The sequence below is a fragment of the Anomaloglossus baeobatrachus genome, chromosome 4, assembly GCF_048569485.1.
Source record: "Anomaloglossus baeobatrachus isolate aAnoBae1 chromosome 4, aAnoBae1.hap1, whole genome shotgun sequence".
Classification (NCBI taxonomy): Eukaryota; Metazoa; Chordata; class Amphibia; order Anura; family Aromobatidae; genus Anomaloglossus; species Anomaloglossus baeobatrachus.
The window spans coordinates 444956843-444973116 of NC_134356.1; the positions used below are offsets into that span (position 1 = coordinate 444956843).

At 42.8% G+C, this 16274-nt stretch overlaps 1 protein-coding gene across 1 annotated transcript in view; it reads right to left on the bottom strand.

Annotated features, from left to right (window-relative positions):
• Positions 1-16274, bottom strand: part of NPTN (neuroplastin) — a 147149-nt gene that overhangs the window by 15020 nt on the left and 115855 nt on the right. Inside the window, exons 6-7 of the mRNA XM_075345554.1 lie at positions 9605-9878; positions 143-164 (exon numbers count right to left, since the gene is read on the bottom strand). Coding sequence (XP_075201669.1) covers positions 143-164; positions 9605-9878 — 296 coding nt within the window. The remainder of the gene's footprint in view (positions 1-142; positions 165-9604; positions 9879-16274) is intronic.

The window sequence follows — 16274 nt, forward strand, 5'->3', positions numbered from 1 at the left end:
TGCTTTTAGGACTGGTGGGGATAATCCCTCCAGTGGTCATCAAGTTGTTTATCTGCAGGACTGCTTACCAAATTTGGGATAACCCATTCACAAAAGTATTGCATTGAGAAGAGGAATTTATGTATACAGATTGTTTACTCACATAGGTCCAGCTGGTTCGTCATCTGCACCAACAGCCAAAGCATTTTGAGAAGGAAAGGAAACCAGAAGAGAAAAATACATTAGTAAAAAATCAATCATATTTACACATTTTTATCTCACAGTCACTTGCATCTGAAGGCATCTTGTTATTGTAAATGATTGGTTATGTTCTTTACAATGAAGCTCAAGTCGGATAGGCCATGAAGGACTGCAACGGTAGCGGACAGATTGTTGTGATATATTGAAACCATCTTGTCCCCTAGTTCCAGTGGTTCACTGAGTAGTTTTAATGACAAGACAAACCCAACATTTCAGTTGTAAAATCCTGCTGGTTGTTTTCTTATGGTTGGGTGAGGGGTCCCTGTGATCAGTTTGTCCTCCCTTAGCCATGTGTTAATTTATATTAATTCTCACTTATTGGATCCCGCACTATTTTTACAAGCTAGCCTTCTTCCTAACACTATATACATTACTCACAAAAAGTTAGGGATATTTGGCTTTCAGGCATAATTTACGGAAAACTTAAAAAGTTCACGCTACAGTGATATTTGATCATGAAAGTAGGGGCATTTAAGTAGAAGCAAGCATACAATGGTAATTTTCTCATCTTAAACATTTTAATAAAACAAAGCCCCCCCCTGAGCATCTTTTACAGCTCGACAACGACATCTCATGTTATTCAATAACTCGACTTGTATTTGCTGAGGCATAGCATCAAACTTTTCTTGAAGGGCAGCCTTCAGGTCATTGAGGTTCTGGGTACAGAGTTACAAGCCTCTACACAGCGACTCACCTGATCCCATAGGTTTTCTAGATTTCCTTATTCAGGTCTTGAGAATGTGGTACCTCAAATGGAGTGGCCTGCACTATCTCCAGCAACTGTTCTCTAATGATGCAACCTCGATGAGCTGCAGCATTATCGACCATAAAGATCAAATTTGGTCTGTGTTGTTCATGCAGAGCCCAGCGATAAGCCCCTTCTACTTGAATAAAATCATTAGTCAATACAGAACTCTCCTACACTTTGAATTAGACACCTGCACACACGAATACCATCACCAAAGACTTGTCTGATGACAACAGTTGATGATGCATAGCGCTCTCCTTGACATCTCCAACATCATTGGCCGCCATCATTTCTGCTCGGCGTGAATCAACTTTCACCAGTGAAGAGCACTGAGGCCCACTGGTCCCTCGTTTAATGTAAATGCTCCGGTGCCTGGTGGTGTGGTCAGGTACCCTTGCAGGTCATCTAGTACACAGACCAGGTGCAAATGTAAACTGTTTTGAATAGTCTGACGTGACACTTGGATGCCACTCCTCTTTTTAATGTGCCTGGAGTTGTGTGGCATTAATCATCCAGTAAGTTGTCACCAGTGTGGGATATGGCCAAAAGACATCCATTGCTATGCATTTCTGTGATTCATCCAGTCTCTCGGCATCGGTGTTGCAACTTGCCGACGACACTCTAAGCTCAGTGGTCATGTCAGTCTGAGAACATGCTACTTGAAGCCTCGCAATGGCAAGGTGCTGTTGATCTATTAAGTGCCGCCCTGGTCTCATGTCAAAATATGAACAGCATGATGAGGAGGACTGTTTACCAATGATACTTGAAACCCAAAATTTATTGGGCAATTCATGGATCAAACACCTGTTGTGAATTTTGCCTTAAGCACCTTGTTACAGAACTGCAAGTTGTGCATAAAGTACTAAAACATTAAACAGCTTGACATGTGCATTCAGAAGTTTAGAGAAGGTCACGTTAGGTTCACCTGAAAAGGTTAGAGGGCATTTTAGGAGCATCTGGAAATTTCACCCGAAAGCCAAATATTCCTAACTTTTTATGAGTAGTGGATAATAAGATGATTGGAAATTAGAATCCCGACAGACTTCAGCTACTTTTTTTTTAGGGCCTCTGTGTCACACTTTTTCCTGCAATTGCCAAATTAAATTATTTTTATGTTTCTTATAACAATAAGAATTTATATTTCAATATTAGACTCTGGTTTCAAGTGACTATCAAAACTGCAGACAACTGGAATGTTAAAAAGCAAGAGGATTTTCACTGAAGTCTTTAAGAAAAAATAACAGCAGGATTCCACAAGGAGACTAGTGCACATGAAGCAAAAAGATGGAGAAGGTACAATCTCTCAAACAAGTGTTGGTACCTGCATGAGCACAAACAGGGAGTAATATGATCACATGATCTATATTACTACCTTTCTACCTGCTGCCAACACATGAACAAAGTCAGCAGGTAGCCAAAAAGAATTAAAAAAAATAATAAATCCAGGGGCGGGAACTTAAAGCAAAATAATGAAAAACTGTGCACAGACAGTCAACAAGCCTTTGTCAACAGACATCTGGTAAACTGGCAAAATGCATTTGGAAATGGTACAGAAAAGTCAGACTGGGTAGGACTACAGCGTGCTATATTGACGCACAAGAGCTACATTTACACAGAGGGCCTGACACATCGCAACCAGTTCCCTAAACAAAAAGGCACAAACACACACGCACTCACACAAATGTAACACCAGTCCATTCACTAGTAAGTAAACATTTCTTCGATCAATGTTAAGACTGCAGCAGGGTTAGAATCAACACAAACTGTATACACCACAATAGTTTAGGAATGGTACACCCAGCAGTGTATATTCGAAATGTACTTCGCATCACCTTCAGGAGTTCTACTGTATGTTAAAAAGAGTTCTCTGGCGACATCTAGTGCTCTTATACTAGTAGTGTAAGGATTTTGCACTACATTCACACTTCTGTAAATCTAGGAATGTTACTTATGGTTTACATAGGAGACCCACTTTACGTTATTGGAAAAAAAGAAGAAAAAAAAAAGTTATATAAAAAAAGTGTTCTGTAAGGGCAATCACTGGCAGATTCTTATAGGACTGAGAGAAGCTCATGTGCCCTGGTTTCCCCAGAACACTTCAAGCTTGCTCATTTCAGCCTTGTTCCAAATGAAAACAAATGCGAAGAACAAGGTGACGATACATGCCAGTCACAACTGGGCCTACAATTATCAATGTGCTTTGAGAAAATATAAGCTTTTTTGTGTGTGTATTCTTTTTTCAATAATTGTATAACCTTTGTCTTTATACAACTCCCTAATGTGTAAATCGGCCATGTGAAGTGTGTTGGGAATAATAGATATATCTGAGATTAATCAGCAACAAAAGGGTACCTTTTAATAGCTGATTGAAAATTGAGGACTAGAATTTAGAAATCCTTATTTTGACATGCCAAGCTGGGCAACTCTAGCATTGATATTGGTACTAGAACCAAGCCAAGAGCAGAACAGGCCATGGAACACTTTATCTTGTATAAAAATAGTGACAAGGAAGGAATTGGGGAGAAGGATCATTCCAGAAAAAAATAATTTTTTCCTCAAACCAAAGCAAGGGGTAAAACAAACAAAAAACTAAAACAAACTGAAAATTAGTTGTGAGAGTGGATGAGGGAAAACTCCAAGTGTTAACATCATGGGCTTGAGCAATCCCAACAACGGAAGCGAGATTAGACAAACTGGAAAAGCATGCAGAACTCGCACTTACCACCATAATATTTAAGGTTTGATGCAATTGAAGGGGGGAAAAAAAAAGTCACAGTAACCGACAAGTATAATTAGAGAAGCTGCCTCCCTGGATTTCCCCCTCCCGACCAACAAAGTAAAGAAAATAAAAATTGAATAAAAAATAAAATGTTATTGGAAAATTAAAAGACAGACAAAGTGGCCAATTCGATCTGTGCTGCTGAGAAAAGAGGCAAGCAAAATGTGAAGTGGATAGGAAGCAATGGTGAAAAGAAGGGCAGGTTTATATACAGGCAGTGCGTACTCTGACCAGCAGGATGCACTGAATTCCCACTGGAAAGGAATACTATGTAAGAGGCAGCAAGAACTGCAGTGCATCATGATGGAAACATCCATTTGAAAGCAAATCCCCAACACACTCACACCCATGCACACACATTATCTGTATAGAGATATTAAAGGGAACCTGTCACCTAGAATATGCGTTCTAACCTATCAGCAGACGCATGTGTGCCCTAATTACACCTCCCTACCCATCCCTGTGCTGTAAAATTGTATAATATGAAAGTAATAAACGTTTTATTACCTTCATGTTTCATAAGTAATGTGGTCAAAGGGGCGGCGCCTTGCCCTATGGACGTCTGCATATTTCCGTGGTATCACGCCCCTGTGGGCGTAATACTATGAAGCGACGTCACCGTCACTCATTCTATCCTGCGCGCATTGCAGCAGGCTTCTTTTTCGGGTGTTCAATGGCCGGCTTCAGACGAGCACTGCGCATGTGCAGTGCGCGTCTGAAACTGACAAGGAGAACCCGGAAGAGAAGCCTGCCGCAATGCTCGCAGGATAGAATGAGTGACGGGGACGTCGCTCCATGGTATCATGCCCACAGGGGCGTGATACCACGGAAATATGCAATCGTCCATAAGGAAAGGCGCCGCCCCTGTGACCACATTCCCTGCTATTTACATACGATATATGAAGGTGGTAAAACTTTTTTTTTTTTTATTACTTTCATATTATACAATTTTACAGCACAGGGATGGGTAGGGAGGTGTAATTAGGGCACACATGCGTCTGCTGATAGGTTAGAATGCATATTCTAGGTGACAGCTTCCCTTTAAAAGCTGAAGAGTTCAGGCCTCTGGTTACGGTCAAGAAAATGACTCCATCAACGATTACCCTTTTTATGTGGAACTAGCTACAGCAAAGGGGTGAAAACGCAAATGTCTGACAAAGAATCATAGTACTCTGTAATTATCCTCACATTCATCAGTTTGGTTACCATTATTATCGATATTTGTGATCAAAAAGCGTAAATTATAAGCACACACACAAAAGACTTTAATACGTCCCCACCAGAGCTAGGCAAAGTGTGGTCCCTGGGCCACATCCGGCCTCCTGGCTGTTCCAGTCAGGCTCCTAAACGAAAACAGCTGCAGGGCTGAAAACTATGCCCCACAGGCCGCACCATGCCCTCACCTGCTTTCTGGTGTCACCCCTATCCACATCAAGATGCAGGCAGCGGCAAATATATTGGTGAAGGATGGAGTTGCCAGCTCCTTCAACCACAACGTGAGACTGCAGACAGGATTATATCACATCGTGTGTGATGTATGGAAAGTCCGTGCACTCGATACAGGAACAGAGCGACAGGGCAATGAGTGCCAGGGGAGAATGTGTTTTGTTTTTTATCATCTGTGTATGGAATGTTTGCATGTATATAAAAGGCTAAGAGCGGTCTCCCTGTATATAGAGCATCTATGCAAGGGCTCATTGTATATACAGGGCTATTTGAGGGCTTCATGTATATAGTGGGCTATGTGAGGGCCCATTATATATAGGGAGGCTCATACTGTATATAGGGGTTTATGTGAGGTCTCAATGTATAGAATGGGGTTATGTGGGGCTCACTATATAGAGAAGCTATGGAGGGCTCATACTGTATATAAGGTGTCTGCATGTGAATATATAGGGGGATGTCAGCATACTAAATTCTGCTCAATATTAAGGAATAAAGTATAAAATAATTGTAATATGTTAACATTGAGCAAAATTAATTTCAGCCTGTTGGTTCGGCTCTGCACAACAGTCTGTCAGTCTCTCATGTAGCCCTTCGGGGAAATTAATTGCCCACACCTGATCTACAGAACGATAGGTAAACTGGAAATTAAGTAAAATTAGAGTAGTTTTTGTGACCTAAATTATTATACTAAAAAATATTTAGAAAAGCTGAACTTTGCTGGCCTTGAACACTTCTATCTTGCAGTGGCCTAGTTTGCTCTTAAACTAAATAGGCACACTTGAGCAGCATAGCTCACTGCAGCCAATGCACTGAATAGTGTAAGCTGGGCTTAAAAATGAACTAGTAAAGAATACAAGATGCATAATATGTTATCTATAGAATGTAAAGCAAAGCTGAGCCAGGAAATAACTTTTAGGTCATGCCGAAGTGTATAAAATGCACTGCGGAATTACTGTCAGAGACAGACTCAACATAGGAACGCTACAACTGATTGAGCAGTATTAAAACTTCGTACAGGTCTTTAAAGAGTAGTATAAACTGCAGAAATGCCCAAATCCTTACCAAGAAGATATCATAAGCATGCAGTCATCAGCAGTGCGTTTCATGCCCACAGCAAGATGGCACCATGGCTCAGTCATAATTTATACAAATCTTAATAAAAAACTTGTGCTACCTCTGTAAAAACTTCTTACTTAAATGCATATATAGCGCACACTTACCAGATATACCAGGAAAGGGGAAGAAATTGGTGAGTGACATGGTTATTAAAAAAAAAAAAAAATAATATATATATATATTCTATCAAACCATATCAGCCGAAAACAAAATAAAATATCAATCCTTTACATCTGATTTTTTCTAGCTGTTATTTAACAATGCTAAACAGAATCTCTCCTTTCACATAATAGTATACTTAAAGTGGTTGTATACCACTAAGGCTAGTTTCACACTTGCGTTGAACGGCATCCGTTGCATTGCGTTGTGTGACGGATGCAACGGATGTGTTGCATATAGTGGCAGAACGGATGCAACGGATCGTACAAAACAACAGAATCAGCTTTTTTTTTTTTTTACAGGTTCCACCAGTGGCAGACTATTGTGAACGATCAGCTGATCGCTCACAGCAGCCGATCGCCGGGTGGTCAGCTGATCGTTCGGCCGCCGAGAATGTGTGCGGGGGCGGAGTGCGGGGTGGGTGGAGCTGAGCAGGGCCATGGCGCTGAGGACAGGTGAGTGTGTGTATGCCTGCGTGTGTGTACGCATGTGTACATGCGGAGTGGAGTGCGGGAGGGGGCAGAGCCAAGCGGGGAAGTGTCAGGCTCCCTGCACACGTAGCCAGGGTAAATATCGGGTAACTAAGCAAAGCACTTTGCTTGGTTACCCGATGTGTACCCTTGGTTACAGGTGCAGGAAGCCAGAGAGAGCATGCGCAGTAAAATCCTAAGGATTCCGCTGCTCAAAAAAACGTTGCATGCTGCGTTCCTTCCGCCTGGCGGAAGCAACGCAGGTACTTTTGGCACAATCAGTCATCCATACAAGTCTATGGGAAACAACGGAATCCGTTAACGGATTCTGCTGTTTTCCAAAAGGGCGGATTGTGACGGAAGGAAAAAAAACACAAGTGTGAAAGTACCCTAAGATTTACTATAGCTCATCAATATTAAAAAACAAACAAAAAAAAAAAAAAAAAAACACACCCCAGTGGAGGGCCAACAACCCCAACCAGCTAGCTATTTGCAGCTATGGCGGAGGTGGATGTAAACAGTGTATGGCGCCAGAATGTGTCAGCTCTGTACACAGCGTAATGGCCATTCTCAAACTATTGAACTAAATGAGAGAAGAGCTGCAGTACCTGAGAAGAGAAAAGGTTTTGACTCTGTACACAGTTTACATCCAGTTGCCACTAGAGCAGCAAACCGCTAATTGCTAGGGGCGTTGAACGACCACCCATCTGAATCAAGTACTTATCCTAAGCAAAAGTCATCAATATTTAAGGAGTGGACAACCGTTTTAACAGTGTAAGGCTGCTTTTTATTCCATAATAGAGTTCCGATCACAGGAAGAGATAGAGTGCTAGAATAGGTCATTAACTGATCAAGTCAGAATGAAGGTGCTGGTGGCAGTATCCTTAGGCTATGTGCGCACAGTGCGTTTTTCGCGGCGTTTTTGTGCGTTTTTCGGGTGCGTTTTTGGCCTTAAAACTGCAGGACTTTGCTTCCCCAGCAAAGTCTATGAGTTTTCATTGTTGCTGTCCGCACACATCTGTTTTTTTTACCTGTGTTTGAGTTAAAAAAAAAAAATGGACGTCAGTTCTTTCCTGCGTTTTTCTGCGTTTTCCGCCCATGCAATGCATTTGAAAAACGCAGAAAAACGCAGAGATGAAAAACGCAGCAAAACGCAGCCAAAAACGCACCAAATCACGGCAAAAACGCATGCGTTTTTTCGACGCAGGTGCGTTTTTAGCGGCCAAAAACGCACAAAAACGCAGCTTCAAAAAGACGCAGTGTGCGAACCTAGCCTTAAGCTCTAATGATATGCTGTCTCCATCTGTGATGAGCAAACACCTTTAAAATACAATAGCCCTAATGATACTCTTTCAGGGCATGGATCATTTGAGTCATTTACCTGGGCAAAATATTTTAAAGGCTATGTACACCTTCGCAACAAATTTTCTTTGATTGCTTGTTTTAAAAAACATTAAGCAACTTTCTCAGTAGTCTTCACAGGAAAAAAAAATCATCATGATGCCTTTGCAGAGTGTCTAGCAAAGTGGATTGCAAAAATGTTATAAATATGTCAAAGCTCCTGATAGCTCTCTGCTCATCCCCTCCCTTCTCTCAATGTTAGAGCTAGCAGGTGGGAGGTTGTACACAGCTCTCCATAGCGTGGAGAAAAAAAAAAATAAATATCTTAAAGAGGTGATTCACTACTCTGCAGTGGTGACCACATCTCTATAAAAATGATAGGGAAGGCTTTTTCTAAATACCTTGATCAACCAATTCTGCCTTTGAGCGGTGCTTTCGCAGTCCGCTAATCCCCATGAAGTGACCCCCCCCGGGTTCCGTGACCTCTGGGATCCAGTGGTTGACCTGACATCACCGCGGCTGGCCCCAGTCTTTCTGAGTGACTGGGCTGTGGGCGGAGTTTCACCGCTCGTCACAGCCCAACTGCGCTGTGTCATGTAGGCTTAATAAAGTAACCGTATTATGAGCAGTCCTCTTTTCTAGCCTTTGCCCAGTGATAGTTTTCCTCCTACACTACTGCAATTACTGCGGTTGCCATTGTGCATAACAGGTACAAGGAAGAGCAGCAGCTGATCCACACTTTACAAGCTTTCGGACACAGTTGTGCCAGTTATTAACACCTCCTGCCAAGGTGAGCAGTCACGCTTACTCTTACTTTATCTACCCAAAAACTCTACACTATGGAGAGCAGTTTTTTTTTCTTTTTCCTTTAGATATAGTGCATCATGGATATTTTTGTGCAGGTAAAGAATTAAGTTTAGTAAAACATTTTGCATTACACTGACAATGTTACAGGTTTATGGAGTCAGTGCCCTTAGCAACAAAAATTTGCAATATATACATGCAAGTGAGGCAGGACATCTCCAATTTAAAAAAAAAAAAAAAAAAATATATAATATATTGCCATTATTTTTGGAATTTTCATAACATCTAAAAACACAAGAACTCCCTTAGCACTGGATGGTTTTTTATGGCACTTAAAACCATGTCCATGAACACTTTTCTTCTTGCAACGTCTCAAATTCAAATTTTAGTTCAGTCTGGGTACAAGTTTATGAACCTAAAAGTGAAAGGTCTAATTTTCATGTGGAGTATATAAATGTGTTAGACAGAAAACATTACACACGTCCCTCATCCTGTTCTTACCGTCAGGTACTTCATCTGGTCTTTTGCGCTTTTCATACACCACAATAATCACAGCTAAGATGACTATCTCTGCCACAATTCCAAGGAAGGGCCATACTGGAGCCAAGTGACTGCGCACCCGCAAGATGATCTTACTGCATACAGTGCCAACAGGATTGGTAGCATTACACTGGTAAACTCCAGGGTCTTTAGTGATGTCCAGGTTAATTATTTTTAATTCTGTATAGTTATCATTGTTGGTGATAAAGATACGTTCACTTTCATTATTTGGTTCCTGCAAAGTGACAAAAGCAGAATTTAGACAAGTCAGCAAAGGATCACCAAAAGCGTATACCCCAATGAATAGCACTCTGCAAGCACAGAACCGGTTAGCAGTGTCCTAAATGAGATGGAGCGGCAGCGTTAGAAAATTGTGTGGGTGACCATGTTGACAACATGCAAGAGACGCACTAGCACTTTTTTTTTTTTTTTTTTTTTTTAAGATGATCATTCCTTTTCCTTTACCAATCCATGGTAATTTTTAATAAAGGACTATGGTGTGGATTACCAAGCAACTAGCTGGACAGAAACATCGGTGAATGCAACTTATATGCATTTTCATGATACAGGAAGGAGAATACTGTAGGGCAGGGGTCTTAAGCATAAGGGCCACATAAATTTTTTACAGCTCGCAGACAGGAATGGATTAGAATGAGGGCAATATGGGCTAGGTCCAGGGGGGTGAACCATGGCCAGTTTGCCCTCAAAGTATCTTTTAGCAACACACAGCACCGGGCATGAACCAATCCTGCATCTCCACTGCCGGCAATAGCAAGTTAAAGAATAGCTAAAAGAATTCTCTGCTTCCTGCCTGGCGCTCTGTCTTTGATTCAGTCAGTGCAATTAAGTCATCGTGCTGACTGTCAGAGAAAAGTACTCATCTACAAAAAAGCAAGTTTGGTTTTTTTTTTTTTTTTTTTAACAGTAACAGAGATAAACCACGAGACAGGGACTTTGGGGTGGGGGGGTAAATTAGTTAACTAATTTATATTTGAATTGGCTGAGGTAAAAAATTGGAATTGTGGGTTGCATAATAGCCAATTGTATACAATCATGGCCAAAAATGTTGGCACCCTTAAAATTGTTCCAAAAAATAAAATAATATTTCTCAGAAAATTATTGTGATTACATATACCGTATTTTTCGGACCATAAGACGCACTTTTTCCCCCCAAATGTTTGGGGAAAGTGGGGGGTGCGTCTTATGGTCTGAATATAGGGCTGCAGGGAATGAGTGTGCTGCGGTGGAGCGGGTCATCGGGGGCACGAGCAGGCTGTAGCAGACTGCCGTGACCACGTGGACCCGCTCAGTTAATATGCACGCCCATCCTCCCGCCCATCATCTCAGCGCTGAAGCCGGCACTGACAGGTGGGCGGGGTGATGGGCGAGGGATAAACAGCCGGCCCGCATGATCACTCCTGGCAACTGCAGCCTGGAGTGATCATGTGCGGCTGTATTCACTGCCCCCCGCACATCATCATCAGTGCGGGGGGCAGTGAATCAGTACACATTACTCACCATTCCCCTGCAGCACCACGATCTCCTCCTGTCTGTGCCGGTTAGCTGACTTGCGTGGAGACTAGCGGCGCGCACAGCGATGACATCATCGCTGTGCGCACGTGTCCACACGCAGCCGTCGGCACAAACCGGAGGATATCGCGATGCTGCAGCCTGCAGGGGAAAGGGGACGGCTCCACTCAGCGGCGCTGCCGCTGACAGACGGTAAGAGGAGCGGTGCTGCAGGGAGTGAGGTGAGGCGAGTATGAACATTTATTTTTTTTTATGTGCCACAGGATGCGGCCATACACCAGGATGGTGGGGGTATATGAGCAGGATAGGGGTATATTATGAGCAGCATGGGGGGTATATGGAGCAGGCTGGGGAGTATATGAGCAGGCTGGGGAGTATGTGAGCAGGACATTACCCCATAACAGTGTCAGCAGCAGATCCTCGCCCCATAAGTGTGTCATGACCACATTTTTTGTTTAAAATTTTATTTTCCTATTTTCCTCCTCTAAAACCAGGGTGCGTCTTATTGTCAGGTACGTCTTATAGTCCAAAAAATACGGTATGTTTTGTTATACATGTTTATTTTCTTTGTGTGCATTGGCATAACAAAAATACACGGGGAGAAAAAAAAAAAAAAAAAAAGCAAATTGGCCAAAATTTCACAAAACCTCAAAAATGAGCAGGACAAAATTTAGGGGGCTTTCAACTTAATTTTTTTATACACCCTTTAGAATAAATATCTAATTGCTTCCTATAAGCATCAACAAGCTTCTTACACCTATCAACATTTGGACCACTTATGCAAACTGCTCCAGGACTCATATGAAAGGTGCCTTCACCCAACAGCAATTTTAAGATCGCATGTTTTCAATAGTATTTAGATCCAGACTCATTACTGGCCACGTTAAGATCTCTCCAGCGCTTTGTTTCCATCCATTTCTGGGTGCTTTTTGACGTATGTTTGGAGTCACTGTCCAGCTGGAAGATCCATGACCTAGGAATCAAACCCAGCTTAAATGACACTAGGCATTACATTGTGATCCAAAAGCCTCTGGTAATCTTCAGATTTTAAGATGCCTTGCACAGAGGTAAGGCACCCCAGTGCCAGAGGCAGCAAAACAACCCTGAACCTCCACTATATTTGACTGTAGGTACAGTGTTCTTTTCTTTGTAGGCCGCATTCTGTTTCGGTAAACCGTAGAATGATGTGTTTTGTCAAAAAGCCCTATCTTGGTCTCATCTGTGCACAAGCAGCTTTCCCAGAAAGATTTTGGCTTACTCATATAGATTATTGGCAAACTGAAGTCTAGCTTTTTTTTGTCTCTGCGGGGTCCTTCTGGGTGTCCTGTCATAGCGTTTCATTTAATTTAAAGGGCGACAAATACTTTGCGCTGACACACATGCATCCTGAACCTCCATGACAGCTTGAATTTCTTTGGAAATTGATTGGGGATGCTTATCCACCATCTGGACTATCTTGCGTTGCAACCTTTCATCAATTTTTCTCTACCATCCACAGAGATTAGCTACAGTGCCATGGGTTGTAAAATTCTTGATTATGTGTGCACCATGGACAAAGGAACATCCAGCTCTGGCGACGTAACCTTGGGCTTGTTGAGGTTTTTCAACAATTTTTGTTCAAGTCCTCCAACAGATCTCTTCCTTTTCTGTTCTCCATGCTTAGTGTGGCACACACAAACACACAATGCAAAGACTGAGTGAACTTGTCCCCTTTTTATCTGTTTTCAGGTGTGATTTTCATATTGCCCACACCTGTTACTTGTCACAGATGAGCTTGAATGAGCATCACATGCTTGAAATAAAGTGGTTTACCCACAATTTTGTCCCGCCCATTTTTGGAGTTGTGAATGAAATTATGTCTAATTTGACTTTTTTCCCCTCCTCAGTTTTTTGTGTTGTTTCAATTCACACAAAGTAAATAAACGTGTATAACAAAACATGTGTAATTGCAATAATTTTTTGGGAGAAATGCTTCATTTTTCCAGAACAATTCCAAGGGTGCCAACACTTTTAGCCATGGCTGTATTTATGGTGTGGTGTATAGCTGTATTCTGGGGCACAGTGTGGGGGACTTGGCCTCTGTCACAGCCAGAATTACTGTGTGGCGCCAGCCTAAATTTAACAATGTGACCCGTGTTTTAACAGGATTTTTCTAAGTGGCCTTGGATCTCTGATACAGGGATTTTCTGCATTAAGCCACTCACAGCAAGGTGGACAGAAGCAGCAGCATTTGTGTCAGTATTTTGTATTCGTATCAGGGCTCGATCACTTGGGTGTAGACATCAGACAAGTACTATAAGAAAACTGCTCTAGAATGTCATTTAGGCTGAACCAGACAATGGAGGAGATTGAGAAATTAAGTTGATCTTCTCATCTGTAGAGATGACCGAACCTGAGGTTAGGTGTTCGTACCAAACACAGAATTTACAATACAGTACAGGTGCTTTACGTATGAACAACACTCGTGTGAGCATCGCTGTGCTCGGTGCTCAGCCAACTGTGAGCCGCTTGCAGTGTTCGAACAGCATTGGAGATAACAGCATGATCAGATGTAGTGTGCACTCAAAAAAAAAAAAAATTGCATATGCATGTGGGCAGAGACCCGAACTACCCAATTAGAGACTTTCATTGTGGTTCAGGTCAAGTACGGGTCCCAAACTGAACTTTATCTAAAGTCCAGCTGAACCCGCCGAACTGAAATGGCACATCTCTACTCACTCTGCTCCAATTTTTGCATGGGAGAGAATCGAATCACAGCAAATGACACTCGGTTTAAACTCTAAGGGCGGCTTTGCACACTACGACATCGCAGGTGCGATGTCGGTGGGGTCAAATCGAAAGTGACGCACATCCGGCGTCACTTGCGATGTCATAGTGTGTAAATCCTAGATGATACGATGAACGAGCGCAAAAGCGTCGTTATCGTATCATCGCTGCAGCCTCGGACATTTCCATAATGCCGCTGCAGCGACAGGTGCGATGTTGTTCCTCGCTCCTGCGGCAGCACACATCGCTGTGTATGAAGCCGCAGGAGCGAGGAACTTCAACTTACCTGCCGCCGGCTGCAATGAGAAGGACGGAGGTGGGCGGGATGTTTACATCCTGCTCATTTCCGCCCCTCCGCTTCAATTGGCTGCCTGCCGTGTGACGTCACTATGACGCCGCACGACCCGCCCCCTAAGGAAGGAGGCGGGTCGCCGGCCAGAGGGACGTCGCACGGCAGGTATGTGCGTGTAAAGCTGCCGTAGCGATAATAATCGCTACGGCAGCTTTCACTAGATATCGAACGTGCGACGGGGGAGGGACTATCGCTGCAGCATCGGTAACACATTGTTACCGATGTTGCAACGTGCAAAGCCCGCCTAAGACTTAAAATAATTGGACAATTCTTTCATATGAGAGAATACGGCTGTGTGACCCTAGCCTTAGTTTACCAAAATCATGGCTGGATGCAGAACATGAAGATGTACAAACCTTATGATCCTTTTTTTTTTTTTGCTCTTTAGGTTTCACTAGTGGCATTTGTTTACAAATACTGATCAAAATACTGGTGTGCTAACGTGACCTCAAACAAAATGGAGTCAAGAATCAAGATGTGTCAAGTAAGGCCTAGGACACACGGCGAGTAAAATTGGACGTGTGGAGTGTGATATAGATTATATCTCTATCTCTATATATATCTATATATATCTATCTATATATATCTATATCTATCTACACACACACATATATACATTATATATATATATATACATTATATATATATATTATATATATATATATATATATATATATATATATATATATATATATATATATATATATATATATATATATATATATATATATATATATATATATATATATACACACACACACACACACACACACACACACCCCTATATCTCGCATTCCACTCGCACCAATGTTGCTCTATCAGCTATTTTATTTTCTCAGGCGGAATCACACTAAAGCAAACAATCTAGAGTAAACAACCGGAGCATGCGGTGGGTGTATGTGAGAGCCGTTTTCGCTGCCGCCGCCACCTCTGATGTCACCGCCGCTGCTGCTCTAATGGTAAGTATTCCGTTCCCTGCGCGCTCCCGTGAAGGCCCCTGCCCGTGCCCCCCTTGATCTGCCCCCCTACGCCCCGATCTGCCCCCCGGCATCCCGATCTGCTCCCCACGCGATCTGCCTGCCTCCTCTGTCATCTCTATTCTGCTTCCAAGGTTCCTTCCTTCTGCCTTTGCTTCTCCGCCCCCTCTGCCCCCCCCATCTGCCCCCCCTCTCCCCATCCTCTCCCCATCCCCCCCGACGTCCTCTTACCTGCCTTCACGGGTCGTCCGAGGTCTTCACTGGCCCGATCACATCTGCCTCCATCGCTGGGTCCTTCTGCTGATCTGTCCAACGTCCTGCCTGCTGCTGGTGTAAAGCTGTCTATCTCACTGCCTTCTTGTTCCTCTGCAGCTCTTCTGGTCAGTCCTCTTGGTACTGTGAGCATAACTTTTTTTTTTTTTTTCTTGTATCCTGTCCATTTTTACACTTCATGCGTCCATGCGTCCCGCCAAGCGCTGATCAGGGATGCAGATAACGGATCTGCATCCGTGGTCAGTTTTTGGCGTGACTTTTTTCCGTATCCCCAACGCTTTTTGTATCTCATCCGACCGTGCGTCCTGCAGCAGCCGATCAGTGCACTGCGTCTGTGCGTTTGAAAAGTCAAATGGCGTTCCTTCTCTTCTGAACCCCACCATGTGCCCAAACAATTACTTTCCACCACATATGAGGTATCTGCGTACTCAGGAAAAATTGCACAATATGTTTTATGGTACATTTTTTCCTGGTACCGTTGTAAAAAAAAAAAAAGCTACCTGGTTGATACAAAAATTTTGTGGTTAAAAAAAAAATAATAATTTTCACGGTTCAACGTTATCAACCTCTGTGGAGCCCCTGGGGGTATAAGGGGCTCACCAAACATCTAGATAAATTCCTTGAGGGGTCTAGTTCCGAAATGGGGTAATTTGTGGGGGAGCTCCACTGTTTAGGCACCATAGGGGGCCTCCAAACGTGACATGGCATCCGCTAATGATTCCAACCAATTTTG